The sequence below is a fragment of the Cucurbita maxima genome, unplaced genomic scaffold (genome assembly GCF_002738345.1).
Source record: "Cucurbita maxima cultivar Rimu unplaced genomic scaffold, Cmax_1.0 Cma_Scf00028, whole genome shotgun sequence".
Lineage (NCBI taxonomy): Eukaryota > Viridiplantae > Streptophyta > Magnoliopsida > Cucurbitales > Cucurbitaceae > Cucurbita > Cucurbita maxima.
The window spans coordinates 2,591,322-2,602,785 of NW_019272044.1; the positions used below are offsets into that span (position 1 = coordinate 2,591,322).

General features: G+C 32.6%; 2 protein-coding genes across 2 annotated transcripts; one reads left to right on the plus strand and one right to left on the minus strand.

Annotated features, from left to right (window-relative positions):
- The first annotated feature begins 2,323 nt into the window (after positions 1 to 2,323).
- LOC111465191 lies at positions 2,324 to 4,537 on the plus strand. Its single transcript, XM_023109511.1, has 4 exons — positions 2,324 to 2,568; positions 3,300 to 3,497; positions 3,582 to 3,797; positions 4,088 to 4,537. Exons 1-4 carry the CDS (start codon positions 2,566 to 2,568, stop codon positions 4,370 to 4,372), a joined length of 702 nt encoding a protein of 233 aa, XP_022965279.1. The 5' UTR covers positions 2,324 to 2,565; the 3' UTR covers positions 4,373 to 4,537.
- Positions 4,538 to 9,116: 4,579 nt separating this feature from the next.
- Positions 9,117 to 10,194, minus strand: LOC111465262 (protein TORNADO 2-like). The gene is made up of 2 exons (XM_023109619.1): positions 9,697 to 10,194; positions 9,117 to 9,591 (listed from the first exon to the last, which is right to left on the minus strand). The coding sequence occupies exons 1-2, from the start codon at positions 10,192 to 10,194 to the stop codon at positions 9,280 to 9,282; spliced, it is 810 nt and encodes a 269-aa protein (XP_022965387.1). The 3' UTR covers positions 9,117 to 9,279.
- Positions 10,195 to 11,464: the final 1,270 nt, after the last annotated feature.

Genomic DNA, 11,464 nt, shown 5'->3' on the forward strand with positions numbered 1-11,464 from the left:
AAGAAAAAAAAAAAAAAAAAAAAAAACATTATGTTTGTCTTCTAGTGAATTGGAATATGAAAATACAGATTCCTTGAGTCGCAAACTCAGGAGATTAATTCCAATAAATAAATTAATTAATTAATTAATTTGGAAGTTTTCCCTTATTTTAATATAATAATGGCTAAATTATTGAATTCCGTGTAAAATCTCCCCCGATATCGTTTTAGGGTTTTGTAACGATTGTCATTTTGAAGATCGGTGGTTCAATCTCTAGCTTAATCACCAATTCCGTAATTATTGAGCTAAATACTTTTTTCTTTAATGGGAGCAGAATACCGAAACTTGGTATGACTATTATTAAATGAACGGATTTTTCTATAACTTATTTTTTGTTTCATCTAAAAAAGAGCACATATTACCAAAAATGATGTTATATATGTCGTTAGTATTACACATAGAGATGTCTATATGGCGGGAATCAAAAGTCTTTTTCATCCCCATTTTCGTGAAATTTTTCACTTATTTTTACAGAGATCAGAGCGGAGATTCCTCACGAGAAATTTGTGAGAATCGGGTTCTCTGCATATAATTATTTTAAAATTTTCATTTTTCAATATAATTTTAAAATTAAACTAATATATTTTAAATTTTAATATTAAAACTTAATAATTAAAAAAAAAATTACTAATATTACTCCAAATTAAAGTCTCTAAAATAATTTTATAAAAAATATGAGGCCAAATCCAATTGAATTTGGAAACTTTTGGGCCAAAAATAGAATAAATATAAGTACTAAAATATTTGATTTTATATATTTCATAAAATATAAAATCTTAGTTTAGAAACAAAAAAGTGAATTTTTTTAATAAAATAAATATAATATTAATTAATTTAATCTCGTGGTGATGAGAGAATTAGATCCCTCTTCCAATAATGTGAGGATAGTGGAATTTTTATATTTAAATTATAATAAAAAGTGGAATAAAAATAGTAATTTTTGTAATTTGTTATAAGTTGAGGGGTGAGCACTAAATAATAATAGTCTTCAAAATATTCATTCATCCACCACAAAATTAAACTATGGTCTAACACTAACATTTTATCATTAAACTATGATTTATATGCATTACCTTATTTTAATTACACATTAATGGTAATTTATATTTTGGGTTTTTTTTTCATTTAATTCTTATTTTAAATAAATCTAGTCGATTTCAGTTGATTTGACTTGTTCTTTTATGACTCTTGACGATGCATCACCAGATAATTAGAGTTAAATCAGTCTGTTACATATCATCGTCAGCCTCATAGTTTTAAAATGTGTCTATTAGGAGAGATTTTCACACCCTTATAAGAAATGTTTCATTTCCTTGTGGGATCAGTCCGAGGGCATAAGTCCACCAATAGTAGATATTGTTCACTTTAGTCTATTACGTAACATATTGTTGTCAGTCTCATGGTTTTAAAATATGTCTACTAGGGATAGGTTTTCACACTCATCTTCGCCTTTATGAGGAATGCTTCTCACTAGCACACCATTTGAGGTTTATACACCATTTGTAACACCCTAAGCTCATCGCTAACAGATATTGTCTACTTTAGCCAATTACATATTGTCGTCAGTCTCATGGTTTCAAAATGTGTCTACTAAAGAGAGGTTTTTATACCCTTATAAGGAATATTTCGTTCCCCTAAATATTCTCGAACGTAAATATTTAGGTATATTCTAAGCATATTTAAGAATAAGAATGCATAAAAATTTGGGTGGATTGTTTTTTTTTATTCGTTTAGGAATTTTCTAAAATAAACTAAATCCAATATTTGTACCAAATTTATATAAATTTGACCAAGCCTTAGCCTTCAACGTATGTTAATTATTTGATTCAATTAGGTAGCTCAATTAAAGTTTTTATTTTTATTTTAAATATGTATATTTAAAGTTAATGGTTTAATTTTTAAAATATATTAATAACATTTTCTCATAAATTTCTAAATTATTTAGAATATAAAATTTTGTAGGACGACAATAATAAATTAAAATGGAGAGAAATTAATGCATATAAATATTACCATAAGAAATTCAAAAAATAATTTGTGGAAGGAAAAAAAAAAGGAAAATAGAATAAAATATTATGTATTTACATAAAATAAAATAAAATAAAATATTTTTTAATAAAAGTGAAATTACGATTAAACCCAAATCAAAGGGGGCGACCGAAGGTCTTGAAAACGAAAGCGAAGGTGGTGAGGTTCCTTGAACCCGACGCATCTACTCTCAGGTTCGGCTTCGGAGTTTGGTTTGGAGTTTGGTTCGGAAGTCGACATTGTGAGGATAAGAACGACCCCTTTCTCTCTCTAACGCCATCTACCACTCTACAAGAACCCATTCTCCCCCTCACCGCCTTCACTCTTCTGAAAGATTCATCCTTCTCTCTCTCTCCTCTTTTTCTCTCTCTAGAACCGGCCAAAAACTCTCTCTCTCTCTCTCTCTCTGTTTTCATTTTTTTCCCGATAAATTTCAAGCTGGCGATCGAAAACCACGATAATACTGTCCGTGAAATCAAGCCCAAGAGCAGAAGAATCATGGTATGACGCTTTTTAGGCAGTTTTTTTTCTACTATTTCACTTTCCCGCATTCATTTTCCCTCGCTTTTCTTCATCGGGTTGTTGAATTTTTTCTGTTTAATCTTCTGGGTTTTGCTTCGTTTTCGATTTTTTCATTTGGGTATTGCTTAGTTTTTGATTTTCTCATATGGATTTCGAATTTTCTGGCTTCACTTTCCCGCATTCTGTTCTTCATTCACTGTTCCTCTGTTCTTGTCATCTGGGTTTGCGTTTTAGATCGATTCTCCCTTTTGGGTATTGATTTTTTTCTGTTTTCTCATCTGGGTTTTGCTTAGTTTAACACTTTTTCATTTGGGTATTGCTTGTTTTTCGATTTCGGGCTTCGATTTTTCTGATTTGACTTCCCGCATTTTGTTCTTCCTTCACTGTTCCTCTGTTCTTGTCATCTGGGTTTGTGTTTTAGTTCGATTCTCCCTTCTGGGTATTGGTTTTCTGATATTTTCTCATCTGGGCTTCGATTTGTCTGATTTGACTTTCCCGCATTCTGTTTTTCTTTCACGGTTTCTTTGTTTTTCTCATATGGGTATGGCTTTACCCTCGATTTTCGCATCTGGGTATTGATTTTCTTCTGTTTTCTCATCTGGGTTTTGCTTATTATCCTGTTTTTTCATTTGGGTATTGCTTAGTTTTCGATTTTCTCATCTGGGTTTTCGATTGTTTTCCTCTGTTCTTGATGAGTTCTGTTTCAACAGGGTGCTGGAGGTCCTGATGATGAAGACAACCGATGGCCGCCATGGCTAAAACCTCTACTAAGAGAAACCTTCTTCGTTCAATGCAAACACCACATCGATTCCCACAAAAGCGAATGCAATATGTACTGTTTAGATTGTATGAACGGCGCTCTCTGTTCTCTTTGCCTCAACTTTCACAAAGATCATCGCGCCATTCAGGTCTTGAACTCTCTCCCCATTTTTTCACCTAAATTCAAACCCTAATTTCCCCGTTTTTCTAATCAAATTCTTTGTTTCTTACAGATTCGAAGGTCTTCTTACCATGATGTGATCAGAGTTTCTGAGATTCAAAAGGTTTTGGACATTTCTGGTGTTCAAACTTACATTATCAACAGCGCTAGAGTTGTGTTCTTGAACGAAAGGCCTCAGCCGCGTCCTGGCAAAGGCGTTACGAACACTTGTGAAGTCTGTGAACGCAGCCTCCTTGATTCCTTCCGATTCTGTTCCCTTGGTTGTAAGGTATTGTTCTGTTTGGTTTCCTGGAAAATCAGTGGGAAAATTTAGGAAAAACCCATTTGAAATTGCCCCCAATGAATGCGTTTCGTTAGGATTTGCATTAGTTTCTTTCTTGTTTGGATGCTGAGAAAATTGGTGGGAAAATGAAGGAAAATCCAAATGGAAATTCGTGTCATCAATGTGTTTGTTTGACTGCTTCAAATTCTATTGGACTCTTAATTTTCTCGGAAACCAAACAAGTCAGAAAGGCTTCCCATTTGTCAATCCTCTGTAACCTGATTTTGATTTTGCAGATAGTCGGGACATCGAGGAATTTCCAGAAGAAGAGAGTGGCGGGAGAGGCGGGGGTCGCCGCCACAATGGCGGTATCCGACTCGGAGGACTCGTACAGTAGTAGCAATCATAGGCGGAGCAAGAGCAACAACAGCCACAACAGCCACAACAGCCACAGCAGCAACAAGTTTCAGAGTTTTAGTCCTTCGACGCCGCCTCCAACTTCGGTTAACTATAGGACAGCTAAACGGAGGAAGGGAATCCCACATCGAGCTCCGATGGGAGGGCTAGTTTTAGAATATTAGTATTATTACTTTCTCTTAATTACTTTAAGACCCCTGAAATGTAATGTAATTGCCACGATGCTCCTCTCCGATGCCTGAAGCTTTGTGAAAGAGGCCGGTGTTGGAGGCTTACTCTTAGAGCTTTGTATATAGAAGAAGCATAGATATGGGGGAAGAAGAAGAAGGGAAAAAGAAATAAGGCAAATGTGAAAATATGTGAAATTTAGAGGACTAAAAGGAAAAATAAGTTTGGTAGGTTTGAGTAATTATATGAAATAGGTTGGAGTTATAGGGAATTATACTAAGTTTTGGGGTGAAGTTGTAAATATTGGGTGGGATTTTTCTCTTTCTTATGCTTATTAGATGTCTTGATGAGGATATAATGTAATCCTTGGAATAATGGAATTTGGAAAATGATGTTTATATGTAAAATTAAATGAAAATAAAATATATTGTATTATTTATTTTCTCTATTTATTATTATTATTTTTTTATTAATTATCCCTCTAAAAAATTATATTTTTAGTTTTTGAATTTTTAATATTTGGTCGGACTTTTTAAATTTTATTTTAAGATGTTTTTGTTTGTTAGATAAATAGAGTTGGAGATGAGATTATATTCTCTGCCTCACTTAATATAAATATATATATATTTATTTATTTTATTTTATGGTCGTATTAATTAAATTTTTTAATAAAAATTATATTGAAAAATGAAAATTATCTTACCCGAAACTTGATCCACGCAAACTCTTTGTGAGGAATCTTCGCTCCAATTTTAAATTTAGTGGCTTTTTAAATATAAAATTCAAAATTTAAAGACTTCTAGTAATTTTATAAAGTTGATGTATTAGGTTGAAAGGTTTTGGTAGAGATGTTCACCAACCTCGACTATTCAACCCAACTAGGTTAGTAGTTTGTGTGGTGTTGTGTTGAGTTGAATTTTTTGAAAATTTGAAAATTGGGATCGGGTTTGTTCGGTTGACTTTTTTTTTTTTTTTTTTTTGTTAGATCAACCCGACCAACTCCGAAAATAGGGTTACAATCCAACCCAACTTACTTTACTCTTAAGATTATTATAAAGATTAAAATATTTAATCTTTGTAATAAATGTTAGAACATTGAATTTTTTAAACAACCCGACAACTCAGCTCCAAAACAATTTTTTTTTTTTTTTTTTGACGGAATTTAAAATTAAAAAATAAAGCTAAAAAAAAGGAATTGAAATTTGTAAAAAGTGAAAACAAATTTCCAATTATGGAAGGTTTTTGACTACCAACATCCCAAGTGGCAAGTGGGAGGGAGGTGGGCCCAGGGCGGCACGTGTGGTTGTTGTCATCCTAACACGTGTCGAAACTACATTCGCCAACAGTAATGAGAAAGCGGAAGGTATTCTTTCTTATGTGGGTCCCATACTTTCTGAGTGCTTCCGTGTGCTTCTCGCGTGGGTCCCACCCTTCTGTCAACATCAACCTACGATACCACATTTAATTTTCCTTTTTTTATTTTCCATTTTCCCTTTTTCCAACTTTAAAAATATATATATTTATTGAGATTTATATTCTAAAGTCTAGTAATTAATTATTTAATTTTAAATATTAATTTTAATTATTTTATGAAAAATTTAAAATTATTAATGTAATCTTAAATAATATGTGATTGACACCGTATTCCAAATTCAAAGTTGATTATATGCTTTAAAAAACGTCAGAGGGAATTTTTTTAGTACTATGAATGTATCGTACATTTTTTGTTCACACTATGGCTTTACCTTTATAAATATTCTTTTTTAATGTTAGTGGACCTCGAGACAAGAAAGTACGAGTATCCTTTTCTACAATGCTACTGTTCGTGTAAGCCAAAAAATGTTATAAATTTTTTTCTACGATTCAAATTCCTACCGAACGTAGTATAGAAAAGACGAAAAATAGAGGTAAGAGTATAGTTTTCGCACTCGGATTTGGACCATAAAGTTTCTTACACATGACTAGTCATAATGTTGCATTGAAGAGACAATTTGAATTGATTTTTCTTTTATTTTATTTTATTTTAAACTATTTTTTCTTTTATATTGTCATGTATTTAAATATAGATATTTTAATGAAGAGTCCCTCCAACACAAAACTCTTTATTTGTATAATTTTTAATTAAAAATTAGATGAGGAAAGAATAATAATAATAATAATAATAATAATAATAATAATAATAATAATAATAATAATAAGAATAATGTCACATCTTGGATATGACATGTGTGAACCCATAGAGACCACTCAAATCCCCCTAGAGTGCAGTAGATTTATAAAAAAAGCACCAACCAGTAATATTTTGCCACGTGTTGCTCCAAAAGTATTATGTAGTTATGATAGTGTTTATATAACTAATTCACTAAACAGAGAGTTAAGTTGGGTATGTAACTATCCAGATCTATTGCTAACAGATATTATCCTTGTTCGACTTTCCCTTTCGCGATTCTTCTCAAGGTTTTAAAATGCGTCTAAATCCACCCGTATGTCTGTAAATGGCTATGGGATTATTTTGTTGAGTAAAATGGAGGCTTTGACGTCGATTTCGTAGGGTTTGGTCTCGCTAGAGTTTCATCGAATTTTCTCTGTCTTCTTCGTTTTCCCTTATTTTTTTTTTCTTATTTGCAAGTGTCTTGGGGTGGCGGAAGGTCGGGATCGAGTTCCTTGATGACCCAGACTTTGAACGCCCTTTGTGGGTCGTGTGCGAACGAAAACTCCGGAGACCCGTCGACGACTCTATTTTTTTTTTTTCATCTGATCCATTACTACTGGTCATGGATCCTATTTGAGTTATTCAAGTCAGGAAGAATACTAACTTTGATCCATTACAATCCATTAAATTAAATATTTTTAATTTTTAATTTAATACTTTATTTTAATTTATAAATTACTACGCCATGATTTTCTTTATTTTAATTTTATATAATTATATAATTATTAAATACAAAGATGATTACCTAAACTCAACTTAGAGATCATATTTTTAATATCTTTCGTTCGTTTTTTATAGTTAAATATGTCATAAAGTTTAGTTAGATCGAACATTTAAATTAAAATATTATTTTTTTATCGCTTAATTTTTGTAACTAAAATAGAATAAAACTTTTTTTTTTTATTTTTATTTTATGAAACTATATTTTGGTGGTAGCTTAGTAGGAACTCACAAAAAAAAATAATAATAATAAATAAATAAATAAAACTTTTTGGGAGAGAGATATCCACTACCATTTCTTTTTATACCCATTTTCTTGCAAATAGATTTAAAAGGCACTTTTTTTTTTTTTTTTTTTTTTTTTTTTTTTTTTTTTTTTTTTTTTTTTTTTTTTTTTTTTTTTTTTTTTTTTNAAAAAAAATAATAATAATAAATAAATAAATAAAACTTTTTGGGAGAGAGATATCCACTACCATTTCTTTTTATACCCATTTTCTTGCAAATAGATTTAAAAGGCACTTTTTTTTTTTTTTTTTTTTTTTTTTTTTTTTTTTTTTTTTTTTTTTTTGTTGCTAAATTTAATAATTAAATAACTAAATTGGATGGTCGTGGGTCCCACCTTGGGACGAGCTCAGTTTCGATTTTAGTTCATTTTGGTTTATATATTTTAAAAATATTTTAAAAAAAATATGGCACGTGTATACAAAATTAGTGAATGAATTATTGTAATAAAACTTTAATTAATCTATTTGATTTAGGAAAAAGAAATGTGACAAAATGAGATTATTCGAATAAGTTTAATAGAAAAAATAATAAAAGAAGGCTAAAGTTAATAAATGTGTTATTTTTTTTATAGAAGGGTATTATTGTCTTTTAACATTGACTAAAATGTTAGAAACTATGTTAAATTAATTTTAAAAAAAAAACTAAAATTCATTAATTTAAACTATTTTTAAAACATTATTCAATAAATAAAATCTCTCAAAACTTGGGTGAGAAAAATGGTTGAATATCCAGAAAAGAGACACATTCCATGGGCCTTATGGGCTTGGCCCAGTCCGACAACTACTTTTGTAGGGCCCAATTAGGATGGAATTTGGATAATTCAAATAAATAATTATTTTTTTCATTTGAAATTTACTTCCAATTTATAACTGGGCCCTAAAGATTTGAGCCCAATTCAAATCTTAGTTATTCCTCAAGCCCAAATTACTCGTTTTGATGGGCTTATAGTTCGGTTTCAAAAAATAGATGGTTGAGTTGGGTAGTTGAGCCTTGAACTCTGATAGGTTGCTCAGGTCATAAGATAAAAAATTTCTCCAACCTAACTCAACTCAACGTGTGTACACCCCTACCTAATTTCTTAAAATCTCACATCGAACGATTCATTTCTCTTTTTGTTATCGTGGAATTCGTCATCAAGATGGATTGCCCTTACACGGTCAACGAACTCATACTAATGACAAATTCGAAAATGAACTCAGTCTATCGAAAGCCCTTGGTACTAGACGGATCAATCACACTGATAGCTTAAATAGTTCACTCAAATTTGGTGTCGTTTTTTTTTTTCTTTCTATTTCAGGGGTTACTATCAACTCTATTCATGTTGCTCATGTCACAAATCTCGGGTTGGTTCTTAACTCAACTCAACCCGTGTATACCTCTACCTAAATTATTAACAGAGAAAAACAAAAAAACCACCCTATAGTTCTATAATTAGTCACTAAGTCGAGCATAACTAAATAGATAAGACATCATTTACCATCTCGAACGTTAATAGTTCGATCTCGAACCCACTTAGCTATAGCTGAACTATAAAAAATGAAATTTAACATATATTTTCAAATGAGAAATAATACATCCCGATAGTCGTACATATTTTTAATAATCGTTTCAATGTCAATATTTCTACAAACCCGAAAAGAAAGCAATAAGGTTAAAAGTTATGTTTTTGTTGATTATTTGAGTGTGTTAGACATAACCTTGCTTGTGTCTGCGGAAAAGGTTCTCAGATTTGGCATTTTTTAAAGCCAAAAATGCCATCAAATACACAAAAACAAGACCTATAAGTGCAATCAGCAGAATTAGGTCAGCATTTCTCCATTCTTCCTTGAGGTTAGCTAGCAACCCTGCCTTACATGAATCACACCCGTAGCATAGCTCAGTCTGCTCGTTGCTCCATTTCGAGCAATCCACGCTCGCTCCGTTGCTTATCGGACTAATCCAGTACGTCGGGTTTACGTAGGTGAACCCACAATCTGTCGGTGGCTTGCAACACCCCGACTAGTAAAACAATACGTAGAAAATATTAAATACATTAGAATCTATCGACTCATGGCCGACTTGAAAAACAAAATATTTTTAAGCACGAGAAAATCAAGATTTTACCTGGAGAGGGCTGATATGGGCATTGAAGAAATCTTGAGGTAACCTATAGTTTTGGTTCAACTCGGCACATGTAGTTGTAGAACTAAGACAAGTTCGAATTCTCTCCCATTTATGAGAGCTTCGAACCCTTCTTTGGAGCCAGAGCGAGAAGTCATCGAGGTGATACTCCAAGTAAGCTCGGCTTGGTTCGGTATGACCCGAACCTCTCATAGTGACGGAGAACACAAAGAGAACCAAGCTACCAAGTAGGATTATGAGAACAAGCATGGCAATGAGGTAGAACATTAGAAGCCCTGAGATTCTCCAAAAGGCTCCAATGAAACCCGTCAATGCCACGAGAAAGATCACGATGCCGAGAACGATGACGGGCCATTGCAAAAGTTGCACACAGGCGTTGTCAGCTTGGGTTGCGATCCAGATCCCGGCACCGATGATGGGGATCGAGAGCAGCAAGGCGATGAAGTTTATGGCTGCAATGACATTGTTGCTCAATGCCATTGTGATGAGGTTATTGGTTGGTGATGTTTTGTGAAGGGAGGTTGGTGTTTTTTAAAGGAAGAACTTGTCCATATGGAAGAGGAAAGAATATTGAAGAGGAAAAAAGTGGTGATGGAACCAAGAACATGTGTAAAAGCTTAGACAAAAGGGTTAATCAAGCTTGATGCTTCCACATGAATTTCTCTTTTATGGACTAAAGTTTGCATCTTTGTCCTATGAGATCTTATTTTCATGTTTGAATGAGTCACAAGCTTCTCCCTTTTTCGGTTTTTTAAGAGAATTCGGTTTTGTTTCTTACAGTATTATAAGTATTGTAGCTACCGAGCACGAGATAACGAATGTAATCAGCTATAATGAAGAAATTAGGAATAAATACAAAAGTTTCTTTCAATTCAACAATACGTAGGGAGAGAGATTTTGTGAGATCTAGTAGACACGTATTAAAACCGTGAGGTTGATATGGATATGCAACGGGTAAAAACAGACAATATCTGTTAGCAGTGGGCTTGGACTGTTACAAATGGCATCGAGCGGTGTGCAAACGAGGGCGCTAGGTGTCACGGTCATGCGTGTTGCTCATAATCGCATGCCCATGACAAACCAAACCCTTTATGTCTTTCTATATTCTAATGTTTTACTTTTGTATTTCTAGGAAGTGACGTTTTGTAAAAATCATGTTTAGGTTTACCAGACATGAAATGCCTCCTAATGTACTATAGAGGATATGACTAGTTTTCTTTCAAAATCTCTCTCTACCCTTGTTTTCTAAAACCTTCTTCTTAAACCGAGGCCAGAGGCTCGAGCATACGTCGCTTGACCGTAGGCGACGTAAGAACGAATTGGCTTAGCTCACTTGTCATTGGAAAGTGAGTACCACATAATCGCAAGTCCGCTGCCATAAAGAGTGCGATTGTGACACTGGGCTCCCAAATGGGTAGATGGTGAGATCTCGTATGGGTTTGAGAGAGAAATGAAACATTAGTTATAAGGGTGTGGAAACCTCTATTTAGTATACGTGTATTAAAACCATGAGGTTGACAGGGATACTTAACGAGTCAAAGTGGACAATATGTGCTAGCAGTGAACTTGAACTGTTAGATTTGAACATCAGACCTCTTGAACAATGGTGAATGTTTTATGTCGGGGAAGTTTTAAAAGTTAGAGTAAATTGTGAATTAGTTACCTTTAAACTTTATATTTTATCTCGAAAACATTTAAACTTTCTAGAGTTTTAATAAAACCCTTTAATTTTCAAAAAAAAAAAAAAAAA

Excerpts from the sequence above, each read along its gene's own strand:
- LOC111465262 (XM_023109619.1), bottom strand. The coding sequence starts at position 10,194 with ATGGCATTGAGCAACAATGTCATTGCAGCCATAAACTTCATCGCCTTG. Across the intron at positions 9,592-9,696 it reads CCCATATCAGCCCTCTCCAG|TCGGGGTGTTGCAAGCCACC; the intron begins GTAAAATCTTGA and ends TTGTTTTACTAG.
- LOC111465191 (XM_023109511.1), top strand. Across the intron at positions 3,498-3,581 it reads AAGATCATCGCGCCATTCAG|ATTCGAAGGTCTTCTTACCA; the intron begins GTCTTGAACTCT and ends TGTTTCTTACAG. Across the intron at positions 3,798-4,087 it reads TCTGTTCCCTTGGTTGTAAG|ATAGTCGGGACATCGAGGAA; the intron begins GTATTGTTCTGT and ends TTGATTTTGCAG.